This window comes from Tupaia chinensis, unplaced genomic scaffold, assembly GCF_000334495.1.
Source record: "Tupaia chinensis unplaced genomic scaffold, TupChi_1.0 Scaffold148210_1, whole genome shotgun sequence".
NCBI classification, from domain to species: Eukaryota; Metazoa; Chordata; class Mammalia; order Scandentia; family Tupaiidae; genus Tupaia; species Tupaia belangeri.
In genome coordinates this window covers 1,053,852-1,069,102 of record NW_006208060.1, presented here as the reverse complement: position 1 = coordinate 1,069,102, position 15,251 = coordinate 1,053,852, and the positions used below count along the sequence as shown (strand labels likewise).

Genomic DNA, 15,251 nt, shown 5'->3' with positions numbered 1-15,251 from the left:
GGCAGGCGGGTGGGAGGGTGGCGGAGGCCGCGACGGTGCACGGTGCCCCGGTCAGGCCGCAGCCATGGAGCTGTGGCGCCAGTGTACCCACTGGCTGATCCAATGCCGCGTGCTGCCGCCCAGCCACCGGGTGACCTGGGACGGGGCTCAGGTGTGCGAGCTGGCGCAGGCCCTGCGCGATGGCGTCCTCCTGTGTCAGCTGCTCAACAACCTGCTGCCCCACGCCATCAACCTGCGTGAGGTCAACCTGCGCCCCCAGATGTCCCAGGTGAGCCCAGCCTTGGAGGTGGGAGCCGGACTGGAGACACAGGAGGGGTGGGGGTGGGGTGTTCCACTTCTGGGCCACACGGTACGGGGGACTGCCTGCAGGGGGCGCTAGTCCCGGGGGGTACCGCTCTGGGTGTCCGGGGGTCCATCCATCCTTAGACCTCTCAAATGGCTTAACGGGCCTGGTTGGCCCACATCTGAGCTGAGCACTGGCAAACCAGGGGTTAATACTCCCAAGCCCTAGGCCTGTTCTACTGCCTTTCAAGTATCTGGGGGTCCTGGGAATCTTCTAGGGGGTCCACAGGGTGCTTGAGGTTGGACCCCCAGATTCTGGTTGGAGGGAGGAGCCTCCCTGAGTTCTTCCCCCACAGGCGTCTCTTCCTCCAGGGCCCTGGGCCCCTTCCTTCCCTCCTCTTGCTTCCCCTTAGCTTCCTGCCTGGGCCTGGGGCAGTGTGGAGGCTGGTGGGGGGCTGAAGCCCCTGCCCTCCTCTCTGCATCCATTCCTGGGGACATTGAGGCAAGGCCTGGTGGCCGGGTGCAGACAGCAGGGCCAGGATTGTGGAGCCTCAAAGAGCTACATTTTCTCTGCAGGGATTTTTTGCAAGAAACCAGGCTTCAGGGGGAGGTGGATTTGCCTGTGGCTACCAGGCGGACTCAGGAAATATATTCAAATTCCTATTTGAATGCGGTGTGGGTGAGCGTGGGGGTGGGGCAGGGGTGGTACCTGGTCCAGTCTCTTTAGCACCTTCTCTGGCTCCCCAGGGCTGCTGGGCAGGACGGGGATGGACTGGTGGGGCCCGAGTTGGCCTGGGCTCTGAGGGACACGGCCCTGCCCTGGGCTCTGAGGGGACAGCTGCCGTGTGGCCCTCAGCCCTGGTTGAGGGGCCTCTCTGGTCCCACCGGTACCTGTGAAGGGGAAGTAATTGCCCAGGTGTTGGGGCCGTGAGGGTCCCTGGGGGGTTACCAGGGCAGCGTCATTGGTGGGAGGCGGATGGCCCTTTATTCCTCTGAGTAGGGGATTATGCCCTCCCCAGCCAGGGCTGGTCTGCTTCCCACAGCGAGCCCCAGGTCTCCCTCCATCCCCACTGGCGGTGGGCCACCCTGATTTGCCTACATTTGCACGGCCCTCCTTCTGCCCTCCAGGGCCCGAGGAAGTGGCCACAGAGCGGTCAGGCTCCAGACCTGGCCGGGAGGCGAGGTGCCCTGGCATACTGCGAGCTACCCCTGGGAAAGTGGGTAGACCTGAGTGAACTTCCACTCCCTGTGCCCAAGTTGATTCAGTCAGGGCGCCTGGCTCTGGAGGTTGGGGAGCAGCTGAACTCCAAAGACAGTCCTAATCTTCCACCCCAGGCATTGCTGGGACCCGAGGCCTGGTCCTCAATGGGCTTCTCGACTAGGCAAGACAGAAAAAGAACCCCCTCAAAGCCATGCATGATCAGGACCGGAGGCCCCGGGGTGAGGGCAGGATGCTGCCGGGTGGAGTCAGGCTTTATGCAAGAGGGGACATTTGTGTTGGGTTTTGCAGAGTAAGTAGAAGTTTTCTGATTGCTTGGGCTACCTGTGCCTGGTCCCAGGCTGGGCAAGGCTGTACCCTGACTCTCTCCACCTGGGGGCTCTGTGCCTTCCTGCCCTGCTGGTTTTGCCTCCCTTGGAAGCTCAGCCCCTCGACTGGTACATAGTGGGGTCCGTGTGCGAGATGTGAGTGGGAAGGTAGAATCCTCACAGTCGGCCAGAGGGAGGTCCTGCCGCAGCTGCCTCTCGCTGTTCTGGGAGCCCGTCTGCCAGCAGGTGTCAGCTGGGGCCAGCAGAGGCCGGTGGGGTGTGGAAGGGCAGAGAGAGAGCAGGACAGTACTCTTGATGGGGAGATGGCATCGGTAAAGGTGTGGGGCTGGGATGGGGATGGGCCCCGTTTCTCTGTTTCCTCTTCCTGGTCTCTCAACCTTTGCTCGGTTGTTTCCAAGGAAGAGGATGGAAAGGGCATCCATCCATCGTCATCCACCTGCCCCCACCAACTCACCCATTGTCTGTCCATCCACTCATCTGTCCATCCAGCCATCTATCCATGCATCACCCACCTATCTACCTACCCACCCCCACCAACTCACCCGTTATCTGTCCGTCTGTTCATCCATCTGTTCACCTATCTGTCCATCCATCCATCCACCTATCCGCCACCCATCCATCCACTTACCCACCCCTCACTAACTCATCCATTATCTGTCTGTCCATCCATCCATCCATCTGTCCATTCATCCATCCACTTATCCACCATCCATCCATCCATCCATCCACCCATCCATCTATCTACCCACCCACTCACCATCCATCCATCCACCTACCCACCCCCTCACTAACTCATCCATTATCTGTCCATCCATCCATCTGTCTGTCCATTCATCCATTCACCTATCCACCATCCATCCATCCACCTACCCACCTTCTCACTAATTCATCCATTATCTGTCCACCTATCTGTCCATCCACCCACCTACCTGTCCATCTAGCCATCCATCCATCCATCCATCCATCCACCTATCCACCCGTTTATCCATTCACTCATTCATCTATCCATCTACCCACCATTCATCCATCCACCTACTCACCTTGCCCACTAACTCATCCATTATCTGTCTATCTGTCCATCCACCTGTCCATCCCTCCCTCCATCCATCCATCCATCCATCCATCCACCCACCCACCCATCCACCCATCCATCCATCCACTGACCCACTGACCCACCCACACACCCATCCATCCATCTACCCACCCATCCACTTATCCATCCATCCACGAACCCGCCTACCCACCCATCCATCCATCCACTGACCCACCCACCCACCAATCCACCCATCCATCCATCCATCCACCAACCCATCCATCCATCCAACCACCTACCCACCCACTGATCCATCCATCCATTCATCTACCCATCCATCCATTTATCCATCCATCCACTGACCCACCTCCCCACCCATCCATCCATCCACTGACCCACCCACCCACCGATCCACCCATCCATCCATCCATCAACCCATCCATCCGTCCAACCACCCACCCACCCACTCATCCACCCATCCATCCACTCACCGACCCATCCACCTCCCACCCACCGTCTGTCTAGTCTCCCATCTACTCACCAGCGGTGACCACACCTGGCAGTCCCCTTCCTGGTGCTGGGACCTTGGGAAGAAGACGTGCCCACACCCCTGCTGTGGAGGACGAGCCTGTGTTCTCGTGGCAGGGGCCCGCAGTGAGCAAAGGAAACGTGTACGTTGCCAGGAAGTGGTTCATGCTCTGGAGAAAACAGAGTGGGAAAGGGGGTCAAGAGGGCGGGTGGCACTTTTGGATAGAGGGTCCAGGAGCCTTCACTGCTAAGGTGACATTGGAGCGGAGACCTGGGAAAATGCAGAGCTGAGCCGTGTGGACCTGAGGAATCAGCCTCCTAGGCAGGGCTTACCGCTGGTGCAAAGGCCCTGAGGTCGCTGCTGGCTGCGGCCTGCGAGGGACTGGTCCGGCGGATGTGAGTGGTCAGTTAGGGATCCTGAGCGAGTCTCCCAGCCACCTGGGCCCTCCGAGACCTGAGAGAGGATGACACCATCATGGACACCCCAGGGACACCCAGACACCCCAACTCTTTTGCACTGCTCTTTGGCAATGAAAATGAGGGCCGTAGAAATGGAAACTGGGGGCCAGCAGGTGGTGTGGTGGTTAAGGGCACTGGACTCCCACATGGCCTACTGTGGTTCGAGTCCTGGAACCGGCGGCTTGTGTTCTCACTTTCCCCCTCTCTCATTCTGTCCTTCTCTGGTCAAATTAAAATAAATAATAAAGTTAAATAAAATAACTTTAAAATAATGGAACGTGAAGGGTGATGAGGTAGAGAGGGAGGGCAGCATGTGGGGGAGACCCACCAGGATGCGACACTCATTAGACTTGGGGTGGGGCCAGGAATGTATCAAGGCTCTCCAGCCCCGGCAGGCAGAAAGGGAGAAGGCTGGGCTTGGTAATGGCACGAAGGAGCCAGACCTGGGTTCAAATCCCGACACTGACACCTCCTGCCTTCCCGTCGCTGGGCCTCAGTTCCCTCGCTTCTGAAATAGTTAAAAACACTACCTTTTTGGGAGGACTGCTGTGGTATTTTAATTCTGAGTAGGACAGTGAATGGCACCTGCTAAACCTTCACTTAGAAAGTCTTTTTAGGAAGGATGTGGGGTGCTGAGCGGCTGCCGAGTAACAGTGTTTGGGAAAATTTGGAGACAGTTTTGGTTGTTATGGTGGGGACACGGCCTGCCACTGGCACCCAGTGTGTGGGGCCCCGGTGCTGTTCACCCCCGCTGCAGAGAACGAACCGGCCCCAATGTCGGCCATGCCAAGGCTGAAAGACCCTGGGCTAGGGCCGGCCCCATGGTCTGGTGGTTAAGGGGGTCGGATCCCACGAGCTACCTGCACGGTTTGAACGTGGGCCACGGAAGCTTGAAAACCATGCTGGGTGCCTGTGTCCATGCCCGAAATCCTGAAGGGAGGAGAGATGGAGGAGAAAGGATGGCAGCCCAGCCACGCCCACTGGGGGCGCTTCCTCTCTGTCTCTGTTTGAAAACCTCCTTCTGGTAAGTGCACACACCCTCTGGCAAATTAAAAAGAAAAGAAAAAAGACACAGAAAACCCTGAGAGCTGGGAGTCTTAGAGAGCCCAATAGAATCCTTTTTTTTAATTTTTAAAATTTGTTTTTTATATTATGTATTTATGTGTCTACTTGTTTTTAATATCTCATTTAATTGCTGTATATTCTTGTGGTGTATGATACGGTTTTTCAAACCACGAATGTAGTGTGTGATAATCAAATCAAGGTAATTATTATGTTCATCATTTTATTGCTATTTTTTAAATTAATTATTTTATTTCACTTTACTTGTTTATTTTAATCTGACCAGAAAGAGAGAGAGAGAAAGTGAAAAAGGAAGTTGCCATGTCTGGGACTTGAACTGCAGTTGGCCATGTGGGAGTCCAGTGCCTTTAGCCACCACACCACTCGCCAGTCCCATGTTCTTCATTTTCAACAAAGACAATCACATTATGTCGTTCACCTTCAATTTCTGTTCTACTAGTTTTTTTTTAGTTGTGTGTATATCTATCTATCTATCTATCTATATGATTGGCAATGGCCTTTTTTCTTTGTTGTTGTCTTAGCTATGTGGAGTACTGTTCCAAATCTATTTTCCTTACATGCATTGTGTTTCTTTTTCTTCCTTCCTTTCCCCTCCCCCCCCTTCTCTCTTTCTTTGTTTTTTTTTTTTTTTTTTTTAAGAAAATTGTGTTACAGAGGATGTGTGCTTGCCAGAGAGAGATAGAGACATAAAGGGAAAAATCACCTTCTGGGGGCGATGACCATGCTGCAATCCCTTCTCCTCCATTCTCCTCTTGGGATTTTGGGCACTCATGCATGAGTTTGAAGCCTCTTCCATTCTCCTCTAGCAACCTTGGGCATGCACACACACACATGCCTGGTGTGATTTTCAAGGCACTGGTTCCAGGACCCCAATTGGGTGTGGTCATAAAGTTTGAAAACATTTATGATAAAGAGCACAGGCATGGGGCCGGCAGGTGGCATGGTGGTTAAGGGCACTGGAATCTCACATAGCTGACCATGGTTCGAGTCCTGGACCTGGCAGCGTTTTCTCTCTCTCTCTCTCTCTCTCTCTCCCTCCCTCTTTGGTCAAATTAAAATAAATAAAATTAAGTTAAATAAAATAACAAATTTTTTTTGGAGAACTTTTTGCTATAGGGCTCGTATGCTCACCAGAAAGACAGAGAGAGAGATTGAGAAAACATCCCACTGGGGATGACCACGCCGCAATCCCTTCTCCTCCATTCTCCTCTCGGGATCCTGGGCACGCATGCACACACGCCCGGCATGAGTTTAAGCCACCGGGTCTGGGTCTCGAACCACAGTCGACTACATGGGAGTCCAGCGATGTAGCCATTACGCCAACTGCTGATCCCTATTATTATTTTTTAATTTGACTGGAAAGAAAGAGAGAGAAGGGAAAACTGAGAAACCAAGCTACTACATCTAGGACTCAAACCGTGGTTGACCACGTGGGAGTCCAGCACCTTAACTGCCACGCCACCTGCCAGCCCTAAGCTAGCTGGAATTTTAAGTCAGGTATGCACTGGCTTTGTGATCTTGGAGAAAAAAAATCACTTAACCTATCTGGTCCCTGATCATATCTATTCAGCAAGGATGTTGATAGGGCCTCTATCTCAGAGCTGCGTGAGGGTGAGATGTGACAAAGCGAATTATATTCCTAGCCTAGTGATTGACTTAGAGCCACGGCTAAGTCACTAATTCAGTCATTATTTTTGTGAAATTATTTGAAAGGTTTTTGCCTCTAAAAGGGCATGTGCGGTTGCCAGAGAGAGAGAGAGAGAGAGAGAGAGAGACCATGAGAGGGAAAGTAAGAAATCGTCCCCTGGGGGGGGTGATGGCCATGTTGCAATCCCTTCTCCATTCTCCTCCCAAAATCTTAGGCACACAAACACATGTGCCCAGGGTTATTTTCAAACCACCGGGTCCAGGACTTGAACCGCGATCAGCCATGTGGGAGTCCAGTGACAAAACCACGACGCCATCTGCTGATTCCTGCTTTTGTGAATTTGAGTCCATTGAGTCGGAGCTGCAGGAGGCCACGGTCTACTAATCAGTACATGTAGCATCAGCTGCTGTAACAGCAGTTGCATCAGGTCAATGAGGAGGAGTTTACTTCTTGTTCACATCACCATTCAGTTTGGATCAACTAGTGGGATTTAGAGGAGGTGGCCATTGCTTTTTCTTCTTATAGTTCTAAAGAGTATTTATTTAATGGTATGTGTTATTATTATTAATACATTTTAAGTTTACTATAGGATAGTGTGCTCACCAGAGAGAGAGGGAGGGAATGTGAGAAAACAAACCACCAGGTCTGGGACTCAAACTGGTCCACATGGTCAGCCATGTGGGAATCCAGCACCTTAACCACCACGCCACCTGCTAGCCCTTGTATTATGATTATTTTTTAAAATTTGGAGAGAGACAGCAGGAAAGTGAGAAAGCAATCTGCTAGGTCTGGGACCTGATCCTTGGTCAGCCACGTGGGAGTCCAGCACCCCAACCACCATGCCACCTGCCGACCCTTTTTCTTATTTTTAAAAGAAAGTCCCTCCAGGACCTAGGCTCCTTTCATCTCATCGGCCCACCCTCCTGAATGCCTCTGGAGTCCTCTCAGTGTAGACACAGGGAGGTACAGGTCATCGCTGGAGGGGTCATCACCTCCATTCTTGCTCCATTGGCCAGAGCTCGCCGTGTGGCCCCATCCATCTCAAGAGTGACTGTGACTGTGGTGAAGCCGGAGCCGGGCAGGGAAAGGAAAGGGGCTGAGTGGGCTCAGAGAAGGGATGCCCTAGACCCTCAGCGCAAGGCCCGGCCGGGATGGGCTGGCTTGGTGGACATCCCAGGACAACGAGGAAGGTGGAGGACTTGTGCCACGGCCACAGCAGAGGAGTCAGCAAGGGACGACGGGCCTGGGGGGGGGGCAGCAAATTGAGGGGCGCAGACTGGGTTGATTGGAAGAGGTCATCCCTATATGCCTGGTAGGACCAACAGGCACAGCAGCCTGGGAAGGTCGATACTAATCAACAGCTTCCTTTCCTGCTATCGGCTGATAGGGACAGAAACCTGGGAGGATCAACATTAGTCTCTATCCCATCCCTTCCTCCTATGGCTAATAGGGACAGAAGGCTGGGAGGATCAATATATTTTTTTAAAAGGAATTATTTAATTTATTCATTCATTTATTTTAGTTTGACCAGAAAGAGAGAAAGAGAGGGGAAGTGAGAAAGCAAGCCACCAGGCCTGGGACCTGAACCCTAGTCACCATGTGGGACTGTCTAGCGCCTTAACCACCACACCGCCTGCTGGTCCCCGGGAGGATCGATATTGACTAGCGTGCCTTCCTTTCTCGCTATTGGCCAACCTGGACGGAAGCCTGAGCGGGTCAATATTAGTCTCTGCGCCCTCTCTCCCCACTGCAGCCAATGGGGACGGAAACCTGGGAGAGTCAATATTCATCACTCTGTCTTCCTTTTCTTCTGTGCTCAAAAGGAACAGAAACCTAGGAGGGTCACTATTTATCACCATGCCTGCCTTTCCTGCGGTGGCCAATAGGGAAGAAAGCTGGGGAGGGTCAATACTGGTCTCTGTGCCTTCATTTCCTGCCAGGACTAATAGGGACGGAAGCCGGGGAGGGTCAATATTAGTCTCTGTGCCCTCCTTTCCTGCTAGGATTAATTGGGACGGAAACCAGGGAGGGTCAATACTGGTTTCTTTCCTGTTAAGACTAATCAGGATGGAAGCCGGGGAGGGTCAAAATTGGCCTCTGTGCCCTCCTTTCCTGTTAGGACTAATAGGGACGGAAGCCGGGGAGGGTCAACCTGGTCACTGTGCCTCCCTTTCCTGTAGGACTAATAGGGACGGAAGCCAGAGAGGGTCAACACTAGTTTCTTTCCTGTTAGGACAAATAGGGACGGAAGCCGGGGAGGGTCAATATTAGTCTCCGTGCCCTCCTTCCCTACTGGCGCCCAGGAAGACAGAAGCCTGTTCCATTCTGTTACGTTCACTGACCACGTCCTCCTTGGGCCCAGGGCTGGGAAACACCACCTTCGTGACAGCACCAGGGGAATCCCTGTCCCTCCCTGACTTGCACACCACACTGCTCGGGGCTCTCACCTGCCTCCTCTCCCCACCTCGCTTTCTCTGCTGGGCCGCGCCAGCCTCCGCGCCGTCCTAGAGCCCTGCAAGCTCCACCCAGCCTCAGCTGTCTTTGCACTTGGTGTTTTTGCCCTCGCGAATCTTTCTCCAGATATAGTGCAACTGTTTTGTCCTTCAGGGTTTATTTATTTATTTAGAATTATTTATTTAACTGTTAGGTTTTAATTTGACCAGAGACACAGAGAGAAAGGGAGAAAGCAAGCTGAACTGTGGTCAGCCGTGTGGGAGTCCAACACCCTAACCACCACCACACCTGTTAGCCTGTCCTTCGGGTTCTTTGATTTACTTATTTATCTACCTATCTATTTATTTATTTATTTGGAGAGATGTTTGCCATAGGATGCATCAGAGAGACAGAGAGACAGAAAGCAAGTAATTACCCTTCAGAGGGAATGGCCACACTACAATCCCTTCTCCTCCATTCTCCCCTTGGGATTTTAGGCACGCACACCCATCTGCCTGGTGTGAGTTTAAACCCACCGAGTCTGGGACCTGAATCATGGTCAGCCCTGTGGGAGTCCAGCGATGTAACTATTACAGAATCTGCTGGTTCCCTTCCTTTTGGGGTCTTATCAGAGAGATCTTCCATGATTTCCATACATAAAATTATAGCTCTCCCCAACATCCCATTCCCTTCCTTGTTTCGTTTTCCATCATAGCACTCACTGCCCTCTGGCCCACTGTGGAGTTTTCTTATTTGCTTATTATCTGCCTCCTCCGTTGATACATCGGGAGGAAGATTCCTCTTCCTGTGTTCACAGCTGTGCCTCTACTGCCATAGGATAGCACCTGGCACGTAGTAGGTGCTCAGTAAATTATTGACCAGATGAATGACTCCTATGAATACTTCTTTCATTCTCTTAATGCGAGGACCAGTGAACTATGACTCTTGGGCCCAAGCTGCTTCGTTTGATAAACAAAATTGAACTGAAACACCACCACACCCACTTGACATGCTGTCTATGGCTGCTTTCAAGCCACAGTGGCAGCGCTGAGTGGGGGAAACAGGGACCCTACGCCCTCCACAGCCAGTTACTTACAGAAAGAATGTGTGGATCACTGGTGTAGTAGGTGTTTGTTGTGTACTTACTCATCGTTGGTTAGGGATGGTTGAGGATGGGTTATTTTGAATTAATCTTGACTCTACTACTTCTTGGTTATGTGACTTTGGGTACGTGTCTAAATCTCCTTGCTTTTGGTTTTCTTTTTTAAAATTTATTTTCATTAAGTAAAAATTGTTAGAGGGCGGCCAGCAGGTGGCTTGGTGGTTAAGGTACTTGACTCTCACATGGCTGACTATTGTTTGAGTTCCCGGACCTGGTGGCTTGTTTTTTCACTTTCCCTCTCTCTCTCTCTCTCTCCCCGGTCAAGTAAACAAACAAACAAACACACACCACAATAAACTAAATTAATTCTTTAAAAAAATGAATGACTTATTTTAACTTTAAAAATTTGCTATAGGGCATATGCACTCACCAGAGAGAGACAGAAAGAAAGAGATATATAGAGAGAAACTGAGAAAGCAAGCCACCAGGTCTGGGATTCAAACTGCAGTCAACCCTGTGGGAGTCCAGCACCCTGCCCACCATGCCACCTGCTGGCTCTACTACTCCAAATTTATATTCCCACAACTTTACTCAGTGGAAAATGGGAAGGTTGATTCTGTGGCCATTCAAGCCCACATCCTAGGATCATCTCTCACTAGAGATGATTTCCTGGAGTAAGTCTCAAGTCCGTTCCTGAGCCAAGTACCAGGAGAATATGACGTGCTGATCTGCTAGGCCAAGATCCCGTGCCCACACCTTGAGTGGTAGACAGAGTGGTGAGGAGGGTGGTCCCAGATGAGAACCCAGGACCCCTCCTGGGTGGACTAGTTGTGTTGCTATTGCCTGGCTCCCTCTGTGTGTCTCTTGAAAAGACACTTGTCATTAGATTTAGTGACTCCCTAAATAATCCAGGGTAATCTCATCTCATGATCCTTAATTTTCTTACCTCCTGTGAAGTCCTTTAGTTTTTCCAAATAACCATTACGTTTCCAGGTGCTAGGTGTTTGGCATGGACACATCTTTTTGGGGGACCACCATTCAGCCCACTCCAGACCATGTTCAAGTCCCCAAGCATGTCACCAGAACATTGGTGCGTTGAAACCAGTGCTGGGGCCAGCAGGTGGTGTGGTGGTTGGGGTTCTAGACTCCTACATGGCTGACCGTGGCTCGAGTCCTAGACCTGGCGGCTTGCTTTCTCATCTTCTCTCTTCTATCTCTAGTGAGTGCTTGTGCTCTAGAGCAAAATTAAAAAAATAATAATAAATAAATAATTGAAAAAAGGAAAGAAAGAGAGAAATGCCACAGATGAAACACAAGAGGGATCACGGGGGAGAAGAATGGAGGGGTGTGTGTTATGGAGGGAGGCCAAGGGTATCTGAGACTTGGAGAAGGAGGGGCCAGCTCTGGGAGCAGTGCAAAAAGGGGTTAGTCGGGTTTGCTAGGGAGACAGACAATAGTATATGCACAGCTGTCTTAGTGAGGAGTTATGGGGGGACTTAGGCAGCTCCTAAGTCCCACAATAGCCCTCCCATAAGCTGGAGAACCTAGATGCCGGTGGCATGGCTTAGCCCAAGCCCAAAGGCCTGGAGGCAGGGCAGCCCATGGTTAACTCACAGCCTGAGGTTGGAAGGCTGAGAACCCAGGGAGCTGCTAGAGAGAACGCTGAGTCCAAGGGCACAAGAGCCTGGAGTGCTGATGTCCAAGGTGGCAGAAGTCCACCCCCATCTCACAAAGGAGACTTGTGAGCCAGCAGGTAGCGTGGAGGTTAAGGTACTGCATGGTTCAAATCCTGGACCCGGTGGCTTGAAAAATCACACCAGATGACTGTGTGTGCGTGCCCAAAATTCCAAGAGGAGAATGGAGAAGAGGAGATTGTGGCGTGACCATCCCTTCTGGGGGTGATTACTCATTCTCTCTCTCAGGTGTGTGCAAAATAAATAAACTAAATAAAGAAGACCCATGAATCTTCTGTATTTCTTCTCTCTGGGCTCTTGTTGGTTGGGTCCTATTCACCCACATGGAGGGAGAGTCTTCTCTACAGAGACTTGCATGTTCATTTCTTCTGGGAACATCCCTACAGATGTGCCCAGAATAACGCTTCATCAGGTTCCTGGTCAAGTTGACACTCAGAACTAACTATGACAGAGGGCAGAAGCTGTGCAAAGGTCCTGCTGTGGAAAGACTCTGGATGAAGGATCTGCGGGAAGGGGCCGGCAGGTGGCTTGGTGGTTAAGGTGCTGGACTCCCACATGGCTGACTGTGGTTTGAGTCCCAAACCTGGCGGCTCACTTTCTCACTTTCCCTCTATCTCTCTAGTGAGCACGTATACCACATATTACTTAAGTACAGCAACTTAAATAATGATAATAAATACAGTTAAATAAACACATCTTTAAAAAATAATTATTTATTCATTCATTTATTTTAATTTGACTAAAGAGAGACACAGAGAGAGAGAGACAGAGGGAAAGTGAGAAAGCAAGCTGCCAGGTCTGGGACTCGAACTGTGGTCAGCCATGTGGGAATGTCCAACGTCTTAACCACCATGCCACCTGCTGGCTCCCAATACATAATTCTTAAAAATAAAAAAGAATCTGTTGGAGGGAAGTGAGCCACTGAAGGAGGGAGGTTGCTGAGGAAATTGGTCTGGAATGGGTGTGTGTGTGTGTGTGTGTGTGTGTGCGTGCAGAATTTCAATGTGGTGGCGTGTTCTCTGAGAGGTTAAGCAGATTGGTGGTTTAAAGATCCCTCTAGCTTCTCTGCGGGGTGGTAGAGGTGACAGCCAGGGGACTAGGTGGAGGAGGTTGTTGAAGGCACTTCAGTAAGGAGGGATCATGGTCTGGACGGGGAGTTTAGAGTTATGAGTCTGGTGCGCATTTTTGTAGCAGGGTCGTCCAGTCTCTTGGAGGGCTTGGATGGGGGGGAATGAAGGCAGGATGATGTCTAAGCTTGTAGGTTAGGGACTTGTGTGAGTTAGGGTATCATTTATTATGATGGAAAGACTGGGGGCGGGATAAGTCCTGGGGAGTTCTGACTCGGCCATGTCGAGTATCCCTAATGTGGAATTCTGAGCTTCTCCAAACCCTGGAGCTCTGAGAGCACCAACGAAATGTGGACGAACAGTAGACGATGCCACACCCGAGTGCATGGGATGGGTAGGCGTGAAAACGCCGCGATGCAGAACGATCGTAGCGGATTACCTTCAGGCTGTGTGTACAAGGTGTGCATGTAAACAGAAATACATTCCCTGTTTAGACCCAGGTTCTACCCCCGAGATATCTCCTTATCTCTATGCAATGGTTCCAAAATTTAAAATGAAAAAAAATAAATCTGCAATCGGAAAACACTTCTGATCTCAAGCATTTCGGGGAAAGGATTCTCAGCCGGTATTACTTCTTTTTTCTCTTTCTTTTTTGAGAGGTTTTTGCTATAGGGCGCGTGCACTTGCCAGAGACAGAGAGACAGAGAGACAATTCCCCCCCCCCCCCCCCCAGGGAGGATGGCCACGCCACAATCCCTTCTCCTTCATTCTCCTTTCGGGATCTTGGGCACGCATGCACACGTGCCCAGTGTGAGTTTAAGCCACCCGGTCTGGGACTCGAACCGCGGTCAACTACATGGGAGTCCAGCGACGTAGCCACTACACCAGCTGCTGGTCCCGCAACATTACTTTTTTGGAGTGGTGGTTGTACTGATGCACACAAGCTGTTCAAGGTGTCTGAGCGTGAAGACAGATCTGGATTCAGATTTCTGGTTCTTCCAGTCAAGGGTTCAGCTGGGAAAGCAGAAGTCACCTTAGGTCTTTCACGCAGACAGCATTTAATTCAGGGGATTGACTAATGGCTGGTGAGAGAGCTGAGAAGACAGGCAGGGGGCCCGTTTTTAAGCAGCCCAGAGAGCAGCCACAGCAGGAAGCTGCTACCAATTCGAGGCTGGAGAAACCATCAGATGAGGTGGTTCAGCCAGGGCCCGGGGCCTTCCGGTGAAGCTTGAACCTCGGACAAGAACTATCTTCAGGGGGCCTGGCAGGTGGTGTGCTGGTTAAGGGCGTTGGACTCCCATATGGCTGACTGTGGTTCCAGTCCTGGACCGGGGCGCTTGGTTGTCCTGGACCTGGCAGCTTGCTTTCTCATGTTCTCTCTCTCTCACTCGCTGGTCAAATTAAAATAAATAAGTAAATAAAGATTTAAATAAAATAATTCTTAAAAAAATAAAAGAAGAAGAGTTACCTTCCAGTAGTTGAGGCCCTGGAGGAAACTTATTTGCTGCTGAGAAAAAAATGTGAGGAAGGGAACTACGCTGCTCAGGATCCTTTGCACACAAAGGCCTCCCATTGGCGGAGCTCCCCAGGAGGCCAAGGTGCAAAGGAGCCTGGGAAATGTAGTTCCCCATGGCACAGAATAATGCATGGACAAAGCGTGGCTCTAAACCCAAGCTTGAGCAAATGGCTCCTCCTTATGAGGAGGCCCGAAAGGAACCAGAGCCAAGCTGCACATGAACTGCTTACCTGGTGCTTGGTGCCCCGAGAACAGGAGTGGCTGTTTTCTCTGTTTGCCTGAGAATTGATGACGTGCCACAGTTTACTATCTCCTGGGAACTGATGCTCTTTAGCTCAACGGACCCTACTGGTTTTGGGGATTCGTCCCCTTTGAGATCAAGTCAGATGGCCTCTCTTATGACGTGTGCCACCAGCACACGGCTCGTCTTCCTTTCTCCTGGCAGTCGTAAATAAACAAATACAATGAAATAAAAATTGCATTAGGGAGCATGCACTTGCTAGAGAAAGAAAAAGCACCCACTTGAGGGGATGGCCAGGCTGCAATCCCTTCTCCTCCTTTCTCCTCTCAGGATCTTGGGTACGCACGCACATGCGCCTAGAGTGTTTTTCAAGCTACTGGGTCCAGGACTCCAACTGTTTAAATCTTCACCCCCCACCAACTGGCCCAATAAATAATTTTTTTTTTAAAAGTGCAAACCTATTTTGGTGCAAAAATTAAAAAATCTATGCACAGTTTTTTCATAGTATTTTCCTTGAATCTTTGAAGGCCCCCGCCCCCCACTCCGCTGTATACATGCTATGGGTTGTAGCTCTGCTTGCCTTAATGCATGCTGAATCAATGCGTGGCCAAGCCGGG

At 51.0% G+C, this 15,251-nt stretch overlaps 1 protein-coding gene across 2 annotated transcripts in view; it reads left to right on the top strand.

Annotated features, from left to right (window-relative positions):
- Positions 1–6: 6 nt before the first annotated feature.
- The window catches only part of VAV1 (vav guanine nucleotide exchange factor 1), a 53,719-nt gene continuing 38,474 nt past the window's right edge, over positions 7–15,251 (top strand). Inside the window, exon 1 of one of the 2 annotated variants that reach the window (XM_006170235.3) lies at positions 7–268. In XM_006170235.3, the coding sequence (XP_006170297.1) occupies positions 65–268 (204 nt within the window). In that variant the 5' untranslated portion in view covers positions 7–64. The remainder of the gene's footprint in view (positions 269–15,251) is intronic. The other variant, XM_006170236.3, reaches the window with a different exon arrangement.